Source organism: Mustela putorius, unplaced genomic scaffold, assembly GCF_011764305.1.
Source record: "Mustela putorius furo isolate JIRA1106 unplaced genomic scaffold, ASM1176430v1.1 tig00000095_pilon_pilon_pilon, whole genome shotgun sequence".
Classification (NCBI taxonomy): Eukaryota; Metazoa; Chordata; class Mammalia; order Carnivora; family Mustelidae; genus Mustela; species Mustela putorius.
Genome location: NW_025421280.1, coordinates 20,145,510 through 20,171,454, shown reverse-complemented (window position 1 = coordinate 20,171,454; position 25,945 = coordinate 20,145,510). Strand labels below are relative to the sequence as shown.

The window sequence follows — 25,945 nt, the reverse complement described above, 5'->3', positions numbered from 1 at the left end:
CCGGGAGGGCAGGTGTGTCCAAGCTGATGGGCCGGTGGTCACTCTGCTTCCCACAGCTGGCAGGGGAGTGTAAGGCTAGACAGACCCCAGCTGTTCAGAACACAAAATCCAGCTGGGATGGGGTCCCAAGGAGCACAGTGGAGGAATCCGTGAAGCCCCAAACCGCAACCTCAGAGGGGTAAGGAGGGGTGTCTTCCACACAAAGAAGGGTCAGGGCAAGGGGGTGTACTCTCTAGCCTGGGACCTCAGAACTACCAGGCTCTGTGATCCCAGAGCAACAATGTCTGGCCTTAACTTTCAGGTTAACGTTCGGCTTGCAGGTAGACTCCTCGAGGAAGCCAACCCTGACTACACCAAAACTCTCCAGCAGGGGAAGCTGGGGAACCCCAGCCTACAGTGGCTTGAGCTCAGGATCACCCAGGATCCTGGAGAAGTCCCCGGCTGAGTGGCCCCAGGGGCTGGTCCAGGCCCAGCAAGCCATTACCCACACCCTATCCACGACTGGCATGGTGCTAGCTGCTGGGCACCAGGCGGGAGGATGACAAGAGGGTCAGGTAAGAGTGCCTGTGGAAAGTTGCAGGGCTCAGATAAACAGCGGGAGGAGGCAGATGACAAAGCATACATGATCCCTACCCTCTGTGGACTTCCCATCTAATACAACACCATAGGGAGGACTGCCAGGCCGGGTCAAAGAGAACACTCACGCGGGAAATGGACAAAGGCCTGTGAACCTTGCAACCATTCCAAAGTTATCGCCCCGAACGAGTACACTTTTGAAGAACAATGTGTACCCGTTTTGAAGAACACTTTAGAGAAAAGGCATTCCTAAAAAAATAAAATGGTCCATCCTCAACTGGAGAGTCAAAGGGCTGGATTTTGGATGCTGTACATGGCCCAAGGAGAGTTTGCTTCCCAGGCAATGCCGAGCCTTTTGAACGCTTGCTGGCCCCAGATGCAGAGAAAGCTCAAGCAACGAAGGGAACTCGCTGCCCCCTCTGCGAGGGTCTGAGGCACGGCTCCTCCAGGCAGGGAGATAGGGGGGAACTGGGGGAAGTGTTTCTGGTGTTGCTGTGATCCCCCCGCCACCCCCACCAGACCCTAATGATGAGGGCAGCACACGGCACTGCTGGGGACTGTTCGCAGAGCCTCACACGAGCTAACACATCTAATCCTCACGACAGACCTGTGAAGTGGCTACTCTTATCAGCAATGTGTTCCAGATTTGGAAACTGAGGCACAGAGGTTAAGCACCTGGCCCAAGGTCACCAGAACGTACACCCAAGCAAGCTGAGCCACTGTTCTCCATGGGCGCACTCAGCCGCCTGACCTCTGGGGGCCACTGAGGAGGACTGAGATTGGTCCTGGGCCTTCAGACTGGCACAAATGGGCCGTGAACATCCAGAGAGGAGGAATCAGTCACTGGGCCACCCCAGCCTGTTGAGCAGAAAGGCAGGCTCTGAGGACTGAGGGCTTCCGCAACGGGGTGTCCTGCTCATGTCACCCAGGGGCGGAAGGCTCTGTGACTCACTCAGTAAACATTTCAGCCACTGCAGCCCCCACACTTCTTCCTTGGAGGATGTTCTGGGGGACGGAGGATGGAAGGACCCAGAAGGCAACTTCCCTCTCAGAACCCTCTTTGAAGTAGACTTCCTTGTCGGGGAGGGAAGGGGCAGTGAGGGGGTTGGGACAGAGGGGAATAGCATGATTCAGATGACTCTGAGGTAGGAGTCCTTGTGGGGGTAGCTGAGAAACCCCTGCCCCTCCAGAGTACAGAGGTACGTCAAGATGGCGAGCAGTGCTCACTGACGGGGTCCTGTGTGAGACCAATACCCATAGGCAAAGGAGGCTCAGAGCCCGGCTGAGTGACCCACATGGGTATCTCAGCAGGATCACCTGGCTCTGGGCTCTGGACTTCAGAGGTGGGGCTGCCCACAGCCACACTGGTCCCAAGAGAAAGGAACACCCAATCCCACAAGAGACAGCTCTGGCTGTAGCTTGGATACCTCAGCCAGAGCCCCAAATGGAAGAGAGGAGGTACGTCTGGAAAACAACCAGCAGCCAAACTCAAGGACAGCACACCAGAGAGCACAAATGCACCTCCTACCACTTGGAAACTAGGCTGCGGCCTCGACTGGGGGCTTCAACTGTGGAAACCAAGAATCTTCTTCAGGATGTCAAGTCCATCAGGAACATTCAGGAATGCACACTGTTTGGCAGAGCAGGTGCCTGGCTGACGGGCCTGGCATCTGGTCGGGGGTGGAGTGCTGTTTGGATCTGCAAAGGGGCTGGATGGTGTGAGGTAGGACGAGGGTGCCGCACAGCCATCCAGACCTGGGGCCAGAGGCCCAGGCCACCTGAAAGCCTTCATTATTCTCGGTGATGGAGGTTTCTCACAAAGTTACTATCACACTCCAAACTGCTAACACGTAACAAAACCTCCCGCGTGCACCCCTGAAACAGTGACGGGAAATGCTTCTAGTGCTATACTCCAATGAAGCGATCCAATGAAGCTATTTTTAACCATCTTCTCAGACTTAATTTCCAATTTTATCCTATAAAGTTCTAATTGATTCCACCTCCCCTGATCTCTCACACTTGACAAGGCTGTGAAGAACATGAGGCGGGCTTGGCGGTTTCTGATGCGTGTGAGATGGGGGATGTGCATGTTGCTCATACCTCTCTCAGCACAGGCCTTCTCAAGGGTTAACAGGCTTCCAGAAATGTCTGTCTGATGTGCCTGTCTTCCCCACCCCCGACGCCCCCCAGCCCCAGCCACTGACACCAGACCTTTCCCTTCAAAGCTCCTTCCTTCCCTGGGCCCAAGGTGTGCAGTACCAGCTGGGATGCCACGACACGCCGTGGGCCACATGACATGATAGAGAGCTTTTCTCACTTGGCCAGGGATCCAGAGGGAGGGAAAGGATGGTACGCCACTTCAGCTCTATTTCTACCAGGGACTCAGGGCTCCCTTGTCTTCTTCCCACACCCTTGGTCTACCCAGGAGTTGGCACAAGAGAAGGCAGTCTGCATCCACAGCTGAGGTGGGGAAAGGGCCTGACGACCTTTAAATCCTGCCTTGGCACCACCACCCCCACCTATACCCCATGCCAGTCACGCTGGGCTTTGCTTGTTGCTTGGATGTGCCTGTGGCCCCCTCCAGTCCTGCAGGCAGGCTGCTTCCCCCTACCAAGGCCACTCTCGTGCCTGCGGTGCCAGCAGCCACCTCTTGCCAGGGCACTCTGTTCTTAGGGAAGCTGTTGTACTCCAATTCTATATTAGCAACTGCCAGATGTATCTATGCTCCAGAGGCCTGGGTCCATGTCTACCTTGCTGATGACGCTGGTCAGCACCACCGCTTATGTTTACTGAACAGCTGCCTTGAGCCAGGTGTAAGCCAAATGCTTCCCACAGATTCATCTTCTTTAATCCTGACCATGAACAGGACCTGGAGTCCACGAACACCGCACATCATAGAGGAGTGCACCAGGGCTTGGGGAGTGCACCAGCCAAAGGGATTTCGCCAAGGCTGCTTGGAGGATAAGAGCAGTGCCAGCTCAAAGCCAGAGCCTGGGCTCCCAGATGCCTGACTCACTGCTCACAGCTCCCTGGCACACCCCTGGAGGGTGCCCACCCCGCGATGAGCGGGATGAATGGACAGTGTTTCTTTCAAAGCTCTGCTGTGGGCCAGGCTGGCCCTGCGAGGGCACACCCTGGCAGGACTAGCACTGGGGATTTTTGGGGTCCAGTGGCTTGGCCGGAGCTCGGATGGCTCTGAGAGCCAGGACCTCAAGGCAGGCAATGCAACTTTATTAATTTGGACTGGAAAGTAGATCCATTATGATGATTTTTTTTTTTTTTAAATATAGCACCTGCTGCCCAACTTCAAACGGCCCAAATGCCAGGCCAAGTGGGGTGAACGCATGTCCTGGCCTACCTGAGTGAGGACGTCCAGCTGGCCCACGATGTGCTCCAGTGTGCTGGTCAGCGTCTGGGGCATGCTGGTGGGCTCCTGGGGCTGGCTCTGCACCGACTCCTGACTCCTGCCTCTGCCTGGAGGGATGGGGAAATCCACTTCTGGCTAAGGACAATGAAAAGAAAGGGAGTCCTTCAGTCCTCATTCAGGACTTAAAGAAACACGGAAAGAGGAACAGCCCCTCCAAAGGATAAAGTGGAAAACTACCCACAATCTGGAAAACATGAGTTCTAAATACTGGTGAGAAATGCAGTGTGGCGGTACTCCCACATCCGGGCCACGCACCCGCTTCCAGGACTTCCTTTCTGAGCAGAGGCCGTGAGTGAGGAGTGCCATCTGAGCACATGGCAGTGAGGGCTGGAGGAGCCAGGGGGGAGGGGCAGGTGGGCCGCAGAGTGCCTTCCGTTGGTTCCTCATGCAGCCCGTGCCCGTAGTAGGCCCCCTCAGAGTCTGGAGACCCTGAAGCCCAGGCTGGCTCTGATGTCACTCCTCTTCCTGGCAAGGCCCAGGCCCATTCCCCACCCCCAGTGTGGGCTTGGCCTAGAACTGGGGGGATGTTCCGACCCCGCCCTAGGCAGAACCCCTGGGAAAACAGGAATTGTGTGTGAGCATCCAGATGGCTGGTGGGAATCCTGTGCCTGTTGGGACAGGTACCCCGAGTTGCTGTAGAGAGCCTTCCGGAGAAGTGAGGGATCAGTGTTCCTGCCTGAGAGGCTTCAGTCCCCAAATGCAGAAGCCTAACCTCTGCACCACTCCCCCACCAAATACACACTCACAATCACTGAGCGCAGGTGATTCCTAAGGGGACCCATCCCAGTCCAACTTGGGTCTCCCCAGATTCAGGCACCACTCTGTGTACGTATTAGCACTTCTCTTAACCCATGAACCGCTGTGCGCATGTTCAGCAGGGTGGAACTCCCAGAGCCACACCGTTCCCGAGGACACAGATGGCAGATGCCCCAGTTTTGGTCTTAGAACCTTCCTCTGTGGACTTGCTCCCTGCGGGAATGGTGTGCTTAGTGAGACTGACACTCTTGGCTGGCCCCAAAGCCCCAGTAACCCATAAAAGGCAGCCACACATGGGGCTCAGGGTTTTAAACCATGACCTCAACAAATTTCTAAATGTTACCACATCACCCCATGGCTTTGCCAGTCCTCCAGGGCTCTCTACTGCCTTTGGGAGAAAATTTGAGCACCTTGACAAGGCACCCCACTCCAGGCTACCTCCTTGCACAACTCCCCTCCTGCCTCTGTACCCCCTTGCCCAGATCCCAAGGTCCTCCCCTACTGGAAGGCCCTCATCCAGCCTTCCTTCCCCCTGACCCCAGCACCCTAGCCTCTACTCGCTTTGCAACCTGGAACGCCTGATCAGCAGCGCCTCTGTGCTCCCGAATGCCTGTGCCTGCCCCAGCCCTGCCCAGTTCCTCCAGCCACTCCATCTCCAGTGCCAGGACACACGAGTGGGCTGAATCAATGCCGGCCTGTCCATAGGGCCTGCTGCCCATCCATGAGTCTGTGTGCCTCTCTCTGTTTCCTGCCTATGCTCATCAGCCCTGTCCCTTCTGAATCTAGGATATCTCTGGGCTCAAAGCATGCCAGCTACCCATGTGCCACAGAGCTATGGCTACTCTACCCGGCCAGGAGAATTTACTGGCTGTGACTGGGGCTCCCCGAGGCTGCCTGCACATGTGCCACCAGCAGCTGGCTTGCATCTCTGAGTCTGCCCATCTCCGGGATGGACCCATAGTAGCCCAGCCCTAGGAAGACTCTGCTCTGGCCAGGGTCACCGGGGTGGGCATCAGAGTCCTAGAAGAGAAAGATCACAGGGGAGGATTCCCAATCAGCCAAGGAGGGCAGTTTGGCTCCTGGGCCCTACTGCCTATTTTGCTGTAGTTGGAAAGTGTTCTAGTCTCAAAGATAGCAAACTCTCCCATGCATGCCCATTGGAACCTGGAGAAACACAGGCTCTGGAGGTTAAAGAGAACATGAAGGTCAGACACAGAGCTCGAGGGGTGTTCTCTAAAACAGGAGCAGTGCCAAGCACGCGAGCCCATTGTGGGCGTGCCTGCTGTGTGCTATGTGTGCCCACCAGGACTGGGGCCCTGGGCCTCCAGAAACCAGTGCGATTAGCTAGCGTAGGCCCTGATAGGTGTGGGGTTTTCCTTCTGGTTTGTAATGCAAGTGCTTGACTTCTTGACTGCCCAGGCAACCACTTCAGAGAGGCATCCACTTGAAGAGGGCTATCTTGAATAAACATGCTGCCCGCCCATGACCAGACGAAGAGCTGGGACACCCCCCACCACAGAGGTTCCTTGGTTTCCGAGATCTTGGCAGATTTAGGGAACTGACCATATGGCCATGTGGTTTTTTTCTTAAAATTCCCACTCTTATGTTTAAAATTCACCAATAACAAGGGAGCCCTGAAAACCCCCAGGCCTCTACCCTCAACCCCAATAAAAGTGCAATCTCAGGTGCTTGCTCTCTCTCCTCTCCCCTCACCCTTGCTGTGTGGCCTCACGTGTGCTGTGTTACTTCTAGGTCCCTTCATTTTTTTTTTTTTTTAAGATTTTATTTATTTATTTGACAGAGAGATCACAAGTAGGCAGAGAGCAGACAGAGAGAGAGGAGGAAGCAGACTCCTTGCTGAGCAGAGAGCCCAATGTGGGGCTTGATTCCAGGACCCTGAGATCATGACCTCAGCTGAAGGCAGAGGCTTAACCCACTGAGCAACCCAGGCGCCCCGGTCCCTTCATTTCTTCCAAAGGTTCCTGATGGTTACTGCTGAAGGGTGTCTTGTAATTATATTAAGAACTATGAGGGCGGGTTCAACCACAATGTTGGTCATTGACAGGTAGCGGCACACAGTTTCAGATCCCAATGCCTATGCAGGAGTCCACCCCAAAAGGAAATGTTCCAGAAGCCTTGAATAGCCCTCACCTCACCACAGCAGCCCCAGGCCCAGGCAGCAATGTCAGGGGACCCCGCACAGTGCACTGGGGAAGAGCAGGGATTCAGATAGGCCCTGGCCGACATTTGAGCTCCAGGACTGATAAGCAAGGTGGCCCTGGGCAAGAAGCTTAACTTCCCTAGGCCTCTCCTTCCTCATCTGCATGATGGGAGTGATGACTGGGCCTATCCCACAAAGGGCTGGGCTGTGAAAGGCACTTCTCTGAAATCACTTGCAGGCCCTTCTTGAGAAGTAGCTCCAGCCCTGCGCCCCTGCCCCGAAAGATTCCCCCCCACTCCACCCCCGCCACCCTTCCAGACACACACACTCTTCGTTTGGACAGTGAGTCCCTGTGGCTCCCTCAGGAAAGGCCATGAAAGTGAGGGTGGGAGCCAGGCAGCCCTCTGTCCCGACAGCCAGCATCCTCCAGGAGTGGCCAGACGGGTGCTGCCTGCTGCCTGGGAAGGATAGAATGGAAATTCTGAGTGTTTCTGAAAAACGGCCCAGAAACTGACAGCCCCAAGCTGAGTCCCTGGGAGCACAGTGACGACAGCGAGTTGGGGGGACCACCGCTGACTCACAACAGGAACCCTTCTTCTGAGCCCAAAGAGAGCCAGCTCCAAAGGTGCACTGAGGACAGCAGCCACGTGCCGAGCCAGGGAGGAGGCCTTTGGAGGACACGGTTGTGGGAACCGCCATGCTCCCCTGCCCACTCTGACCTCTCACAGGCTGTGACCAGGTGACAACAAAGGAGATGGAAGCTCCGAGAGCAAATGACCATTGGGAGGGCCCCAGCCTCAAGCTTCCCCCACAAGCCCAGGGTCCTGCCTGCCCCAGGCTATTCCTCTGGCTGCGCCATCTGGTCCCTGTCTTTCCTCCCCCAGGACGCAGCCCTTTTCTGCTTTCTGTCCATCCTCTTACTGGTGGATATGACAGCACTGCACACGCCACAGGGCCAGAACATAAAGATAGCAAGAGCTGTTGTCCCCTTGTTACCTACCACGTGCCAGCATTTACACACATTTAATCCTTACAGTGGCCCTTTCTTCACAGCAGGCATCATTAAGCTTATTTTTCGGTGGGTGTGGGGGCAGGCAGCAGGCTCGGGGAGGTTAGAGATCTTGCTCAAAGTCACCCAGGAAAGGAGAAAGCTGGGACCAGGACCCACGTGAGAGGCCATTCCCTGACATCAGGCAGCCTCTGACAGGTGACACGGCCTGTGGTTTTGCCTCCACATGCCTGCCACACAGGTCCGGCGTCAAACACTGTCTGAGTTACTCCCCCACCCGCCTGCCCGGCTCAGAGCTGAACATGGAGTAGGCCCTCCACACGCACCCACCACTTCGGAGAGCCCAGCTCACCGCAGTGACATTCCTGGGTAATGAAACCCTGCCATGCCAAGCGGCGGGGGGGGGGGGGGGGGGGGGGAGGTCTACGGCCCCACCCTGCACAGCGCTGCAGCCCCTCACCTGCAAGCCAGCTCCCTGGAGATGCAGTGTTTCCCAGCGCTGGGCGAGCAAGCGATAAGCAGAGATAAGGAGATGAGAAGGGATGCACGTACCCGGCTGTGAGTAATGACAGTGACGGAACAGCCGGGGCAGCACGTGAGGGGGAAAGGCTATAAGGACTCTGCCCCGCTCAACATCAAAGGGTCCCGGGAGCCCTGCCGGCTCAGTAACGATGACATCAGCACATACTATGTATCTACACAGCGGCACCGAGCGGATAGCTTTCATTTTTGCCATATACAGACCTCCTAACGTCCGAAGAAAAAAAGGTGAAGACTCAGAAAAGACAAATACCTTTCACTTTGTGGAACTCTCACTTGGGGTCTGCATGTACCCCCTGGTACGGTCCCCTGGTATGGTCCCTGGTATGGGATCCTGAGCTCTCACAGCAGGTTCATCTTCTGCTTGCCTCAGTTTCTACGGCCGCCAGCCTGTCATAGGCTACCAGGAGCTCAGCATCGTGCACAGTAGAAACTGCAGAAATATCCGACTGATCTCAGCCACTTGAACACACGGTCACCAACCCATACATTTATTAAAAAACAAAACAGCTGGCAGGTCTTCTTTGTGACAAGAAATCAACCCATCTGGACTGACTATGGTCTCACTGGTTCAACATCAAGATGTAGATATGGGTAAGGAGTAACACTAAACTCAGCTCAACTCCCGATAAGGCTATCTACTTCTGTCTCTACTATCCTAAACATGATGTATGGGCATTTAATCAAAAATTATGACACACACAAAAAGGCAAGGGAAAAAACCCCACTGTCCGATAGCATCAGCAGGAACGCCTGGCTGCCTCAGTCTGTTAAGCATCTGCCTTTGGCTCAGGTCTCGATCCTGGAGTCCCGGATTGAGCCCCATATCTAGGCTCTGCACTCAGCAGCGAGCCTGCTTCTCCCTCTGCCTCTCCTCAACATCAAATGTGATCACATGTGCAAGCTCGCTCTCTCTCAAATAAATAAAATCTTGGGGAAAAAAAGTTATCAGCAGAATCAGATGACTTTGATGCTGGTACTATCAGACATGAAATTTAAAATAACTCTGACTACTATGTTAAAGGTTGTATTGGAAAGTGTGGATAACACACATGGACAGATGGGGAATTCCACCAGAGAGGTAGAAAGTCTAAGAAAGAGTCCGTGAAAATGCTAGAAATCAGAAACCCCGTAACAGAGAGGAAGAATGGCTTTGACGGGCTAATTGGTAGGCTCAGCCCAGCTGAGGAAAATGAATCCATGTCCTTCAACACTGATAAGTTCCTCAAACTGACACAGTAAGGGGGGAGGAAAAAACCCCAGAACAGAGTATCCATAAACGTGAGACAAGACCAAACTGTCTGACACGTGTGACAGGAATCCCAGAAGGAAAAGAGAAAAGAGATATTCCTTACAGAGCAAGTTTGCTGGTAGCAAATTTTCTCAGCTTTTGTTAGAAAAAAAGTCTTTATTTCTCTTTCATTTTTAAGAGATATTTTTGCTAAGTACAGAATTCTGGGTTGACACTTTTTTTTTTAAATACTTTAAAGATGTTACTCCAATGACTTCTGGATTGTGTAGTTTCATAGAAGTATTCTTCTATGGTTCTAACCTTTGATCCTGTATACAATGTCACTTTTCTGTCTACCTTCAAGATTTTCTCTTAATCTTTGGTTTGTAGAAGCTTGAATGTAATTTATACAGGGTTTGGTTTAGGTTTTTTGTTTAGCCTTTTGTCCTTTTTCTGAGCTTTTTGGGTCTGTTGTTTGATCCCTTTCATTAATTTTCAAAAATCCTTGGTTACTATCTTTCCTATAACATGAAAAAATCATGAAATGTGTTATTCCTTGCCTACAGTTGTTCTAACAAACGGTCATGCTTGGTGACTTAAAACAATAGAAATTTATTCTCTCCGTGTTCTGGAGGCTGCAAGTCCAAAATTAAGGTATCAGTAGGGCCCCTGCGCTGAGGAAGCACTGAGAAAGAATTGTTTCTTGCCTCTTCTGGCTTCTGGTGGCTCCAGGATTCCCTGGCTTATGACTGTATTACTCCAGTCTCTACCTCCATCTTCACATGGCCTTTTCTTCTGTGTAGCTCTTGTAAGGAGACTTGTCATTGGATTTAGGGCCAACCCAACAATCCAGGATAAAACCTCATCTCGAGATTTAATTTCATTGGCAAAGACCTCCTTCCCAAATAAGATCATGTTTGCAGGTTGTGGGGGTCAGGACAGACATATTTTTGAGGGGGCCACTGTTCAACCCACTACAAAATGCTTAAACATAAATCTAACAACATATATGCAAAATCTGTATGCTAAAAACTACATGTTTTTATGCTAAAAACTACAGTACACTGATGAGTAGTATCAAAGAAGACCAATACCAATGAAGAGATATATCATGTTTGCATACTGAAGGCCCAGTGTTTTTGAGATGACAGCTCTCTCTGAAATCAGCTATAGAAGCATAGAAACATTACCTGATTTCAAGACTTAGTTTAAAGTTACAGTAATTGAAGAGAGTGTGGTACTGGTAAAAAGACAGACACATAGATCAACGCCATCCAGAAATATACCTACAGAGAGCTGGGCAATTAATTTTTAATGAAGGCATGCAAACAACTTAGTAAAGACAGTTGCTGGAACAACTGGACGTCCATATGTAAAAGAATGAACTTTGGTACATATTTCATACCACATATAAAAAATAACTAATTCAAAATGGATCACAGACTTAAATGTCAATCCTAGAACTATAATATTTGTATAAGCTTTTCTTCTAAACATAGGTGAAAATCATTATGGTCTTGGATTAGGCAAAAATTTCTTAGGTATGGCACCAGAAGCATGACCCATAAAAGAAACCGCTGATAAAATGAACATCAAAATTGAAAACTGCTCTTTGAAAGACACTGTTAAGAAAATGAAAACACCAACTATGGACAGGAAGAAATTATTTGCAAGTTACATATCCAGTAAGGACTTGTATCTAGAATATAAAAGAACTTTCAAAACTCAATGAGAAGACAACCTAATTAAAAGAAAAAACAGGGGCACTTGGGTGGCTCAGTGGGTTAAGCCTCTGCATTCAGCTCAGGTCATGATCTAGGGTCCTGAGATCCAGCCCTACATCGGGCTCTGCTCTGCTTCTCCCTCTCTCTCTGCCTGCCTCTCTGCCTACTTATGATCACTCTCTCTCTGTCAAATAAATAAATAAAATCTTTTAAAAAAAGAAAAGAAAAAACCCCCAAAGACTTGAACAGACACTTCACCAAAGAACATATAAAGATGACAAATGCACACATAAAAGATGCTCTCCATCATTAGCAGTTAGGAAAATGCAAGTTAAAAATCACAGACTCGCGCGTGGCTCAGTCAGTTGGGCGTCGGCCTTCAGCACAGGTCATGATCCTAGGGTCCTAGGATCAAGGCCCATGTCGAGCTCCCTGCTCAGTGAGGAGTCTGTTTCTCCCTCTTCCACTGTTGCTTCCCCCGCTCTCTCTCTAATAAATAAAATCTTTAGAAAAAAAAAAAAATCACAGTAAGATACCAGTATACACCCAGTAGAATGGTCTAAAGTTAAAACACCTGACCATACCAAGTGGTGGCGAGGAAGTAGAGAAATTCAAATTCAGACACTACTGGGGAGAATGTAAAACGGTACAACCACTTCAGAAAAGAGTCTGACAGTTACTTGAAAGGCTAAACATACACTTGTTATGTTCCAGCCATTCCACAGCTAGATATGTACCCGAGAGAAAGGGAAATACATGTCCATATAAAGGTAAGTATATAAAGGTTAACAGCTGGGGCACCTGGGTGGCTCAGCGGGTTAAAAGCCTCTGCCTTCGGCTCAGGTCATGATCCCAGGGTCCTGGGATCGAGCCCCACATTGGGCTCTCTGCTCAGCGGGGATCCCACCTGTGTCCTCCTTTCTCTCTGCCTGCCTCTCTGCCTACTTGTGATCTCTGTCAAATAAATAAATAAAATCTTAAAAAAAAAAAAACAACAAAGTTAACAGCAAAAAAAACAAAAACAAAAACAAAACTAACAGCAGCTTTACTTGCAATAGCCAAAAATTGAAAATAACCCAGATGTGCACCAACAGGCAGATAAACATTTGATGGAGTACTACTCAGCAATAAAAAGAAATGAACTGGGGCACCTAAGTGGCTCAGTGGGTTAAAGTCTCTGCCTTCGGCTCAGGTCGTGATCCCAGGGTCCTGGGATCAAGCCCCGCATCGGGCTCTCTGCTCAGCGGGGAGCCTGCTTCCCCCTCCCCCCGCCCCTGCCTGCCTCACTGCCTACCTGTGATCTCTGTCAAATAAATAAATAAAATCTTAAAAAAAATTAAAAAAGGAATGAACTATTGACTCATGTAACAACATGGGCAAATCTCAAAATAATTAGACAAATTGAAAAAAACCAGAGAGAATATATAATTACATGATTCCATTTGTATCAAATTCTGAAACACACACACACTGACTGATCTGTAGTGACAGAAAGCAGATTAGTGGTTGCCTATGGGTGGAGGTAGAAGGAGTAGATAGATAGAAAGAGGCAAAAAGGAATTTTAGGGATGATGGGAATATTCTGTACCTTGATCATGGTGGTGATTAACTGTACATGTCTGCCCAAACTCAGAGAGCAATTCACTTTTTAAAGATTTTATTTATTTATTTTAGAGAGAGAGCATGCAAATGGGGGAAGGAACAGAGCGGGAAGGAGAAGGAGGGGGGAAGGAACCCCAAGCAGATTCTGTGCTGAACATAGACCCTGATGTATTGGGGCTCGATCTATGACCCTGAGATCATCTGAGTTAAAATAACCAAGAGTCGCATGTTTAATCAGCTGAGCCACCCAGGTGCCCCAGCAGTTCATTTTTTAAAATGGCAAAAGCTAAAGTGCATGGCTGGTTCAGTCTGTAGAGCATACAATGCTTGATCTCAAGGTCATGAGTTCAAGCCCCATGTTGGGCGTAAAGCTTTCTTAAAAAGAAAAAAAAGAACAAATAAAATGGTGAATGCTACGATTTGTATGTTAATAAGCCTGACTTAAAAAAAAAAAAAAAGATGGGCACCTGGGTGGCTCAGTGTGTTTGCTTCCCGCCCCCTCCCCCATCCCGCCTGCCTCTCTGCCTTCTTGTGCTGTCAAATAAATAAATAAAAATCTTAAAAAAAAAAAAGATGTTTTAACTGAAGTAGCCCTAGAAGCCCAACCTGCCGATCACGTAACACTGTACTTGATACTACCCATCACGGCCACTCAGTATCAAGGTGAAGATCACTAACTCTCCACTGGACATTACCAAAAGGCAAACGCCCAGGCTGAAGACTCCAGGTGAGGCCCATGAGGCCCATCACTGGTCTGGGGATTACAGTTCCCAGATACAAAAAACCAGCTCACGTTTCAGTGCAGTTCAATTCCCAAAGCCTCAGTTTCCCTGGTCATCAGCAGAGGTTTCTGAGGCAGCGTTTCTGAGGCAGTGGCCACCCTGTCTGTGGAATGTCAGGCCCCAGCTGCTCAGAGGTCCCTATGTAGCTTGACAGTCAGCAGCAAGCAAGGTCTGCACATACCTGGCCAGCAGCCAGGAGTGGCCGGAGATTTACCATGAAGATGCTGTGAGCTAATGTGACCCAGTGGCCGCTCTGGTAAGTGGGGTGGTCAATTATTAACACCTGCTCAAGGTGGAAATTTCTCCTTTTCTTTTAATCTCTAACACTGGACCTTGCCCCCTGCTCGGCCTGTTCTGGAAACAAACTCTGTCACAGACAAAAGTACCCTGAACTAGTCCACGGGCCAGACTCTGGGCCAGAAAGGGGAGAGGAAGGTGACTTGTGCCCCAAATCTGGGCTATCTCACGGGGACCCAACTTGTACAGAACCGAGCAGCCGTCTGGCTGGCCATGGCCCACTAAAAACACCAAAGCGTGTCACTGTGTCTCCAAAGCAGGGCTGAGCACGAAACTGGAAGAAATGGACAGACACACACACACACACACACACACACCATGATTAAATCTTTCTCAACTAAAATCTTTCATCTGACTGCTCACTGCATAGTCTGCTAAGTGAGGGTGCAGAGATTCACGCATTTGCTTCTTACAGTCTTTGCCTCGGGCCTTTGGCTCTGACAATTTGCCCTCATGAAAAGTTAATGGGTGTCTATGTCTGCCTGCCTGTTTGCTAAACCTGATCCCAGCCAGGAGAGCAGAAAAGAGGACAGAGCTCACTGGAGCTCATGCTTCTCTCCAGCTCTTCAAGTGGAAAAAAGGCACGGCCGTTTTCTCGAATCAGAGCTCGGAAGAAACCTGGTACTGTATCCACTGCGCATATTTGTGGACTAGATACACAACAGCCTTGTTTGCCCTATAATTTAGAGTTCCGGCCTGGAGTCCAACAAGAGAGAAAATTTCTGGTTCTAAACATAGCCCTGAACCCAAGAGGAACACTGGTGTCTTCAAATCATCTAATTGTTCGACAATCTTGCCAATGTTCTTCCAAGCCAGTCTAAGTATGAGTATGGGATCTGGTTACCATGTTGGCTTTTATCTAGGGTACGAATGTGCAGGGTGCTCTCGTGTGTTCCCCGCAGCAGGCTCCCAAGGAGGGCAGGGTGCTGGGTCATCTGTGTGCACAGAGGGAGCCAAGAGGCTCAAGGACACAGGGTCTGCGGCCAGCAGAGCAGCCTCTGAACGGAATTAAATGTTCTATGACAACGGGTCACGTTTGGGTCTAAGAGCCATCCCTTGACCCCAGGACCCGTGTCTTCCAGGGTCAGCTCTTGCTCAGCTCCGTTCCACAGATGTGACCACAGGCCCACCCCCGGCTGGGTGCTGAGGGGCTTAGGGTCACCTGCCCCCTCCCTTGAGACAGAAACACCTACCCTCCCAGTGCAAACACCTGAACCGGGGCACCCAGGGAGGGAGATGAAGCCCAAGGACTGACTAGAGATTTTCTTTTAAAAAATTAGACTGCTTTGAACTAATTTTAGACTTAGAGAAAAGTTGCAAAAAATAGTACAGAGAATTTCCATATATCCCTCCCCCAGGCTTCCCCAGTGCTAGCATCTTACATAACCATTAGGACAATGATCAGAGCAGGAAATTAACCTTGGGACAATACCATTAACCAAACTAAGGGCCCCGGCTGAGCTTCACCAGTTTTTCTAATGTCCTTGGATCCTGCTATTCCAGAATCCCAACCAGGACGTCCCCCTGCACTGAGTTACTTCTCCTTGGTCTCCTGCAATCTGGGTCAGCTCCTCAGTTTTCCCTTGTCTTTCATGACCTTGACACTTTTGAAGAAGAGTACTGATCAGTTCTGTTGTCAAACGTCCCTCGGTGTGGGTCTGTCCAGTGTTTTCTCACAATCAGAACGAGGTTATCCATTTTTTGATGAGAACACCACAGAAGCGAACCACCCGACACCGCAGAACTCATGTGGACAGGACGTATTATCAGTGGCGTTGACCTTGACCAATGGTGATGACCGCTCTGCCAGGCTTCCCCAGTGCGAAAATACATCTTTCCCTGTGTAGTTAATCTTGGCTTTTAAAATGTGGCTTTTAAAAAATTAATTGTTTTTATTAACATATAATGTATTATTTGTAAAATGTGGCTTTTTAAAAAGGGAATGTTTCGCTGTCATTACAAACTCCGCGCTGTCAGCCCAGCCTGCTGATGGCCACAGCTGCCCCACAGATGAGAGGCAGCTAATGAAGATGAGCGGCAGAGCCGACGTCTCTGGAAGACGCCGAAGCTCTCGGTGACAAAGAGGAACAGTAGCGGTTTATTTATAGATCCACTTGAAGACAGCTCATTGTAACTACTGGGGTTGAATTTTTAAAACCTCGGGAACAAAGGCTGGCTATTTTAAACTCTCCTTGCACTTAGTTCAATGGAGAGTGTTAGAGGCACTGACCACACCCGGGCATCACTCCCGAGCTCGGCAATTCAGAATTTGTGTAGCATCTCAGGACACGAGCACGGCCTGCCAAGGCAGATAACCACGGCCAGCTCTGCCTACCCTAGAGGCAGCGGGCCTCTTCTGGGCCAAAGCTCTCACCCCCAGGGAGGAGTCAAGGGAGGCTGCATCCTATGGGGTCTCTCAGCCTCCCCCTCCTGGAAAATTAACTTGCACACAGCTATTGTGAACCAAGGTTATATCACCTCTCTCTCTGCCTCCCCCTACAGGCTGCAAAGAGGGACAGCGCCCTCCAGCGGATGCCTGCCCAGGACAGCCGGCACTAGCAGACCCATCTCCAGGCCGGAACAAGGGTGTCCTGGAGCTCGTGGTATAAATGTCCCTGAGGACAGTGGGAGAGCGGCACCCCGGAGCTTCTCTTGCCCCCAGCCCAAATGCACCTCTACCAAGACTGCTCAGTCTCTCCAGGCACCAGAACCATGGTGGGGAAGGGAGACATGGGTTTTTTCAATGCCTCCCACGTCCTTATTTGAGCAAAAAGCACAGAGCCATATTCTTGAACAATGTGGAAAAATGTGAGTATGGACTAGGCATTTGATAGTAAGGGATTATTAATTTTGTTGGATGTGACAAGAGCACTGCAGTTATATAACCAAGAAAAGTCTTTATTTAGGGTAAAATAATGTATCTGGGATTAAATAAAAATACTCCAACTCTTCTAAAAAAAATGGGGGGAGGGAGATGAGCAAAATAGACCAGCAAAATGCTGAAGCTAGACAAAAGATCCAGGGGAGTCTGTGACACTATTCTCGCTACTTTTTGTGCTTGCTTGAAATTTTCCACAATATAAAGGGGGTTTTTGTGTTTTGTTTTACTTAGTAAAAAAGAAGAAGCTCCCAGGTGGCTGGAACAAGCCGTGGAGCTGAGGCCAGGCAAATGGGACCCCAGGAAGAAGTTGAGGACATGTCCCCAGCCTGGTGTCCAGGCATTTTCAAGCACAGGATGCAGATTTGTCAGAGTCCATCAACATTCAGGCCAGTCTTTGGCATGGCCACAGAGAAATCCCCCAGGGGCACCACAAGCATTCTGTGAACCCTGCAGCAATGTCCAGACCGTCAAAGAAACTAATTTTAAGATAATCTCCATGGAAACCATCTATTCTGATTTTTGCCATGGTAACCGATGAGAACATAAACACAAGCGCTATCTAACACCCTTACACCACATGGGCCAACGCTGCCATCCAATCTGGCAAATTCAAGCTGCAAAAGGCTTTTTTCCAGTGAAAACGAGAAGTACTGAAACTTCTAGCGCAGACATGCTGATTCTACCACCTCCGCTGCCTGGTCACTGCTCCTACCACCCCGTGTACCTGCCCTTGGAAACTGACAAACCAGGCCAGAAAGGGGTTTCCTTCCTTTAACCTAGGACCGTCAAAAACACTAAAAGAAAGAGCCAGAGCCTGCCTCTTGCCTCAAAGGCTCAACCCATGCTGCCCTCAGCTGCAAGCACGTGTCCACTGAACCCGGATTTCTAGAACATTCTGTGTTCTGGTGACATACAGGGCGCCAAAAAGTGACCAAGTACCTAGCCCTCCAGGAAGACCACAGGCCGGAGAATAACCAACTACAGGAAAGAAGGGCTGCTCCGAAAGGTGGGGCAGGAAGGATTCACAAGCTGTGGGCCTCCCGGAAAAGGCTACATGGAGGAGAGGTCATCTGGGAAGAAGGGAAATGCGGGGAAAAGGAAAACCTCCAATGGTTATGAGACCCTTGAAGAAGGTAACAGAGCTCTGAAAGGTGTGTGTGCGTGCCCGGTTTACGCTCCATGTCCAAGCACCCAGAGCCAGATGTAAGGGTCCTCCGGGCCTTGTATGGGTTCCGGAGCTAGGTTCTTGGATCTTCCTGACACCATGAATATCTTACTATGCCTTGCCTGGGGTTTCCGAGAACATGTCTGCTGTTGGTTTAAGTCATTAAATAGGCTTTCCTTCCTAAGAATCACGCTACTCTTCTCTAGATAGTGACCTACCTGTTGGTGGAACAGATGAGAATTTTCCAGTGGCAGGAAACGACCACTCCAAGGGGCTACTCTGAGAAGGGTGTACAGCCAAGTCCCATCCTACAGCCCCATCCTCTCACTGCCACTGCGGTTACCGCTGTTCTGGGACTTACTTCTGCTCCTAATACCTGGAGGCACTTCCCCAAAAAGCTCCTTGACCTGAGGCCTGAGACGTTGAGACACCAGCACCCAGGTCATCTCAAGCTCAGGGGCCAGAGACTCTCACCTGCTGGCTTCCCTAGAGGCCCCGCAGGCTCTGGAGGACGGCGGGGGATGATAGAGGCACACACTTGCACAGGCACAGGAGGCAGCGGCACTGAGGATAATAGGCAGGTGACCACAGAATGCGGGTTTAAAAACAGGTCACTGGACTAGTGCAGCAGCGCTAATGGACGGAACAGGAACCGAGACAGGAAGACCGGCGGCAGAGGCCCACGGAGGGCTGCCCTGGGTACCATCCTCCCCCTTAGTGCATCCTGGTTGGTAAGAAAACCAGCTGTCTGTAGAGCCCAGTGGGTGCCTCTAGGTTTAAAGAGCCCACAGGGGAGCACTGGGATTTCTTTTACCACTAGACAGAGATTAGAACTAAAGCCATTATAGCACTTTTCCCCTCTTGGAAAGAGGAGCACTACAATTCTCCAAATTGGGCTGAAAGGGACCCCAGTTCTCCAAATGCTTCTCCCAAACTATAGTCCCCATGAACCATGGAAAGTTCCCAAGATGGTCAGAGACTTTCTTCTTCCTGCTACATCCCTGCTCAGGAAGCCATTGTCACAACTGGCTAGACTGTTTTCCAGTAGACTAGCGACTCTTAGAGTGGGTCCCGGGACCATCGACATGACCTAGAAATTGCAAATTCCTTTCCAAGTCAGACACTCGGGATGGGACAAGTTATGTTTAACAAGCCTTCGGGGTGATTCGGAAGCACAATGAGGTTTGAGAGCCACAGCAAGAGGCTTATCGCAATCCACGTGAACTGGTCAAAGGCCTGTCTCCTCGCTGCGCTGCCAAAGGCAACTTCCTCCTTCCAGTAAACACAGTCGTTATTGAACATGCGCCTGGCTGCAGCCCTGACCCACCTCCCAGGAAACTCAGTTGTGGCCTCTGGAAGGAAAAGGAGTGGGGATCTGGCCTGCTTCCCAGGAGCAGATGCAACAGGTCAGAGCCTGAGGGAAGGGTCCAACCCCCCCATGCTGGTCCCCAGGCCCAAGGTGCCCCTCTGCAGGGAACATTGGAATCTTTGGTTCTCCTAGACTGGGCGCAGTCAAGTTACCGTCCCCGGCCACTGGGCAAGGATGCCTGGACTCCAGCAGGACTCTCTTTAAGAATTGTAGCTTGGTAACAAATACAGAATCTTCTTTGTTTCTATTCTCCTCTGTCTTCCCGCTTAAACTAAGAAGCCCAGAGCACTTTTCATGACTTCTACGCCGGTAAAGGTGAGGAAAATGCAACCAGAGTGTGACGTGAGGCCTCTTGTCTGGGGCCTGCTGCTGCCCAGAATCAGCAAAGGCCGCTGCAGTCACCCTACCCCCATGCCGGCAGGAGAAGCTTTTTACGTAGTGAGCCGGGAAAATGGAAAATGCCCGAAGGATGTACCGTAGGCTGGTGGGAGGAAATCCGAGTACAGAGAAGCAATATGGACTGCCTGAGGTTACAGGAGAGACTCAACACGTCAGGCTAGGCTCCAGCTTCCTCTTAGATCAGCAAATAGGGGCAGTACAGCTCTTAAACCGCCAACCAACTGGTTATAGGCTGTCGGGAGTCTGGACCCCAGGAAACCAACCCTCTTCCAAGATGCGTAAGTGCCTGGGCCTGTCCCAACTCACCTGCTGACTAGAGCCCTTTTGACTAACTAGTCCTGGGAAATTCAGAGCCAGAACCAGGGTCAGCTGGAGAAAGGAGAGGTTCCCTTCTAATACACATAAATCCGGACTTCATTCTTGCCGTAAACACCCACAATGCCTCGTCTGCCACGCATCCCCTCAAATGCATACCTCTCCCCACTACTGAAAGCAAATGCCAGCCAGAAATCTACGTTCTCAGCGAGAGACCCCAGTCCTCCACGCTCCATACAGAGGGAATTCCACAAAGCAAGTAGAAATGGATCCCGTCCTCTGCCTCAAATCTGACTCCTCAGGCTAGATGCCTGGGTTAAGAACCCAGGAGCCTCAGATCTTCAGCATGGGGTAAGAGGCAGTGCCAAGACTGGAATCGAGCCCGAGAACCCCTACATCAAGCGCCACCCATGGTAGCACCCCAAAACAGAAAGTGGAAGCATGGGTGTAAGAGGCGGCTGGGGCTTCACCCTCAGAACAGAGAAACTAGAAAGAAGAAACAGGCCATCCTCAGGGAACGCTGAGCACTCGGGTCAAGCATTCTTGGCCAACCTTGCCACCTCCTCCTGGGGACAGCTCTAGCACTGAGGATCTGGATGGGGGCGGGGGGCCATGGGCAGCCACTTAGCTTTGAGGAGTCATGGGGGTGGTGGAAGAAAAGAAGCCTGTTTCCATTCACCTTATGGACTGGCTTTTGGATCTGGGAACACAGAGGACTTGGGTCTCTCATCAGGAAGCAGAACTGATTCCTGCAAGGGTCTAAAACCCTTACAGGACCTCACAAAGGCGACCTGCAGACAGCAGTCAACATCAAAAATTATCTCTGTCAGAATTGCTCCCTCTGCTGCACGTTGTCCCCCCGCTCAGCAAGTGGGGAACACACAATCAGCCCGACTGGGCAGGGGGCTCATCCTGCTCTCGGTCTGACAGAGGAAGGAAGAGGAACATTTTAAAAACAGCTAAAGCTTGGTGAGTACTTGCCATGTGCCAGGCATGGTTCCAAGTGGCTGCCTGGCATGCACCACCTCGTGAAATCTCATGAAGGCCTGGCGTCCTCCCATCTGAGGTTGAGGGGCCCCAAAATTCAAGGTTACTGTCTGAACTGGAGGGCAGCCAGGCCCGAGAACGTAGGAAGTGGTTTTCAGTTTTCCTGAATTACCTAGAATTCTGCGCTCTTCCCCTCCCACCCCACTCGGCACAACCTTCCTTCGCAATTACATAATAGGCTCTCAGGTGTTTGTGGAGGAAAGGCAAGAAGAGTAAATCGGAACAAATGCATCTTTGCTGTTAAAAGTGGTTTTAAAAATGCTTCTGTGGTTGAGGCAGAAATCAGTCCTATGGCAGCTGGGCTTGGGGGAGCAGGGGCCAAATCCAAGGTCAGCCAAGACACAGTGACCCTGATGCCTCATGGGCTGGCAGGAGGGAGCTAAGAGGAGCTAGAACCTGAGTGGCTGAGTGCCGAGAAAACAGAGAAGGCCGGGGACTACAGCTCAGGACAGAGGTGAGCACCAGACCCTTGAAAACAGCAGCAGGAGCACCTGCTGCCTAAGACTGGCAGGGCCCACCCCCTGCCCCCACACGTGCCCCTCTGGGAAGTGCTCATCTGCCCACAAGCAGCCCTCCCGACCTCCCTCTGGCCTTGTATCATGTCACGGCAGAACACGGAGCTTCCCGGCCACCCACAGCTCAGCCATTGGGCTGGAGCCCTTCCTCTGCAGCCTTCCAAGCAGAGAAAGCTCCCAGCCACAGTCCTAAACTCTCTCCTCCACAACTCAGCCAGGAATAGAGGGAAAATGGAACCCATTATTCTCATTCTGAAGGGCTGGGAAATGGCTTGTGCTTTTCAACATGAAATGTGCCTAAAAATAAGCTGTGAATTTCAACCAGAGGTTGAAAATAGCTCTGGCAGTGAACAGAGCTCTCTGTTCAGAGTGAGCTCAAGGATGGCCTTCATTCCAAGAGAGAGAGCTGAATGCTACAGTCCGAGCAGGGGTACAGGGCAGGGGGCTTTCCAGGGCACAGGGGCTGTCACACGCTCACAGGGCTGCCCTGGCCATGGTCCACCGGGGGGCCTGCCCTCCGGCTTTAGAATGCCATCCTCCGTGACACACACAGTATCTGGCCTCCTGGCTCCCTAAGATCCTCAAATGCCCAGGTATGTGTCGGGCAGCTTTAGGGCCCCAGGCTCTGGGAAGAGACAGAGCTGGAGGGGGAGGGGGTCAGAAGGTTCAAGAGCGCCTGGGGCATGGGCTGAGCCAGGCCACCCTGGCCAGCCACCAAACCACTCACCAGTTACAATCTCAGGGCCAGGGAAGCCGGCAGGCAGGAAGGCCAAGAACGCACTCCAATGGTAAGTTAAAAAAAAAAAAAAAACGAGTTGCTAAAGGTCTTTTTTTGTCGTTTACCGTCACCTCTGGAAGATTCCAAAGTTTGACAGGCTGAAATGACATTTCTATAAAATAGACTTCTGTAGAGATAGTCTAGAGACCTGAGCCATGGCTGCCGGGTGAAGCCCAAATCTGGCCCAATCGAGCAGGGGCAGGAGCTCCAGAGTCATCGTGCTCAGGGCAGCCTACCCTCCACACCGTGGCTGTGCTGTTTCTGCCAGAGATGCCCCGGACCCACCTGATTCCTACCCTCCTGCTGTTGCATTCACTGCCTTTCTGGGATCACTCCTGAGGCTGGAGTTAGGGTAGCAATTCTCAGCAGGGGGCCATCCTACGTGCACCGCACCCCTCTCCCCCGGAAGTGATCTGGCAATGTTTGAAGACATCTGGGGCTGTCACAACAAAGGGTGGGGAGATGCTACCAGCAGCCAGTGGGGACAGGCCCAGGAGCTGCTGAGCATCCTGCAAGGCCCAGGAAAGCCCCCGATGCAGCCTTCATAGGGCCCCGGGTGGGGTCTGCGGGAGGGGCGGGAGCTCATCGGATGCACCAGTTCCTGGCATGTGGCTGCAGAGGACCTGGGCTCCCAGGGGAGTGGTGACACTCTGGCCAACCATGCGATCAGTCACCAACTCAGTGCCAGGGAAGCCCTGGGGCAGGAAAGGTGAGCCCGTACTTGTCAGCTTCCCTTCCCACCACAGGGGCAAACCTAACTGCAGGGTAGGACTGGGCCAACGGGCTCCCCTGGGCGAGGGGGAGCTGGAAAAACTCTGTGGGTGACAGTGGTGATGGCTGATGGCTGTACAACAGGGTGAATGCTCTTCTCACCATTCAACTGCATGCTTCAACTAGTTCAGAAGGGAAATCTTATGTCATGTACATAAAACAGAACAAACCAACCAAAAACCCCTTAGCCCTCCTCTTGGCCTGGGAGTCCTGAGATCAGAGACACTCCTCGCCATGTACTCCAAGTGGTGTGTAGCCTTGGGCATGGGGGTTTGTCTGGATAAGGGCCCACACACTGCCTCGGCGTGTAGAGGAAAAGCCATAAACAACAATTTTAGGACTAATAAATCCAGTCATGTGTGGATTAGTAAAGTTCACCTATGTCCCACATGGGGTCCTCAGAACCTGCCTGCGAGAGTACTCAGGTCCCACTGTAGAAATAGAGGTGTGGGAAGAATGGGTGCTTCGTCTGGGACCACACAGCCAGGATTCAGACCCAGTTCTCTGACCCCAGAGCCCATAACCTTTCCCCTGTGTAAGCACCACGTGGTGACGTCCAGGGGAACTGTGGCCATAGCTCCGTCGTGGGCCAGCAGGCAGCATGGGAACACATGGTTTTCCTGAGTACCGGTGAGCTAGTCTCCCATCCTTGCCAAACCCTGCCCTGTCCTGCTGGCTTCCCCTACCCTGAAGGCCTTCGTGCTAGAGTATTAAGCCCCACAGCTCTGGGACGCAAGGATGCTCCATACCCCTTATCTGAGCAAGACTGAAGGGGAGAAGGTCCTCACCCCACAGGATCCCAGTCCTGCAGTTTGAGAAATGCCTTTCTAGGCAGAAGACCAAATAGTAGCAAGCAGGCCGCAATGCAACCCAGTCATCCCCACCAAACCCCAAAGCTGAGAATCAGCTACTCGTTAACAAATGTGGAAGGAGAACAAAACCTCCCAGCCCAGGGCCACCCTCGGAAGAAAAGCTTTAAATCTCAACCCGGCCTATTCCTAGAGGTAGCTCCAACATACAGAATGGGGGTGTGTGTGCGCGTGTGTGTGCGTCTCAGGCTGGGGTGGGGGATCCCTCTGCTGGAGCCAAGGCAAGCCCAGGATGGACTCAGAGGCTTCCTGGTTCTATTCTGGGCCAGCCTTGACTTGCTGGGGGCCTTGGGCAAGCCGTTTCCTGTTGTTCAGGCTGGTTTCCGTGGGTGGGAGAGGCTACACTGCCTCCAGGGTCCGGGAGGGAGAGATTTAAACACCCTGCGGCCACTAGGGCTTAAAACCCTCAGGGCTCCACACCTTTGGCTTGACAACTTACTCCAGCCACAGCGGAATGCAACCTTATTCAATGAGATCATGGCAGTTATCAAATTTTCCCCAAAAGTATCTGTCAAAAATTGCCGTTAACTATTTTAATTCAGGAACACTAAATGCCCTTTTACCAACAAAGATACTAAAAAACAGTTTGTGGCTGAGGAACTTCCTTTCCATGGTTTAAAAAAAAAAAAGGGAAGTGAAAGCAACAAGGCTGGGCCTTTCCCATCCGTCCCAGCTGTGGCTCAGGCCCCACGCCCTCTAGGAACTCTCCAGTGGGTCCTCGGCCCAAGGCTCGGGCATGGGACAGGTCCTTCCTCTCCTCAACCATTAGTAGCCTGCGCCATGCAAACACTCCCCCCACCAGACAGCACAGGACCTTGCACCCAGTGGTCCTCACTCTTGTTTGTACACTCTAGATTTGAAACAAAGTGCAGCAAGTGCCAAAGTATGATTTGCCATTCACCATGACCCACCAGAGTTTCAGGGCTCGGGACATGCCTGTTGAGTCACTTACCAGACTCCCAGAGGACGTGGCCAGTGGGGCTGGGGGCCTGTGCACTTTTAGGACTTCTCCATAATCCACAACATCAAAGTTACTCTTCCAGACCATCACCTGCGGAGAGCAACAAGCACAGAGACATCACACCAGCCCTACTTCATGGAAGAAATGAGCCCAGAGGTGACCCCACCCCCCACCCCAGCCAAAGTTGCAAGACAGTCCCCACCTGACAGCCCAGCTCAACTCTGGGACCTGCCCCACCTCCCAAACTTTTCGGACGGACCACCGCGTGGGCTCACTGTGTGCTGTCCCTAGGCCTTTGCCCTTTGCCGCCCCTTCCTGGAGTGTCCCAGCATCAGTGTTGCTAGCTGCTTGTGCTAAAGTGTCTGCTTCAGCAGCATCTTCTGAGAGACTGTCCTGGTCTCCTGCTAATTTTTATCACAGCCCTCTAGTGATTTCTTTCATAGCATCAGACTCGACAATTATTCAATTTCTCTGTCTCTCGTCCTCGTTTATCGTCCCTCTCCCCACCAAACAGAAGCTCCCAAGGGCCGTGGCCTGGCCTTAAGTTACAGCAGACCACTGTGGTTAAATTCCTGGGTCCACCCTGTACTGTGTGGCTCCAGGCAAGGCACTCAACCTCTCTGTGCCTCCGGTTCTTCATCGGCGAAGAGGGGATGATGTTACTTCCAACCTCACAGGAGACAGCTCGGCAGACACTGGTAGCCAGGGAGCCGTGGGTAACACACCCATCACTCCCCGCTCCGCTTGAAGGAGCGTTGCCTCTTGAGGGT

The 25,945-nt window shown here is 51.4% G+C and overlaps 1 protein-coding gene across 5 annotated transcripts in view; it reads right to left on the bottom strand.

Annotated features, from left to right (window-relative positions):
* Positions 1-25,945, bottom strand: part of POC1A (POC1 centriolar protein A) — a 67,308-nt gene that overhangs the window by 16,021 nt on the left and 25,342 nt on the right. For 3 of the 5 annotated variants that reach the window (XM_045079317.1, XM_004780065.3, XM_013049767.2), the window contains exons 9-10: positions 25,167-25,265; positions 3,935-4,078 (exon numbers count right to left, since the gene is read on the bottom strand). In XM_045079317.1, the coding sequence (XP_044935252.1) occupies positions 3,935-4,078; positions 25,167-25,265 (243 nt within the window). Of the gene's footprint in view, positions 1-3,934; positions 4,079-8,722; positions 8,903-25,166; positions 25,266-25,945 lie in introns of those variants that run through there. The other 2 variants (XR_001177452.2, XM_004780066.3) reach the window with 2 other exon arrangements.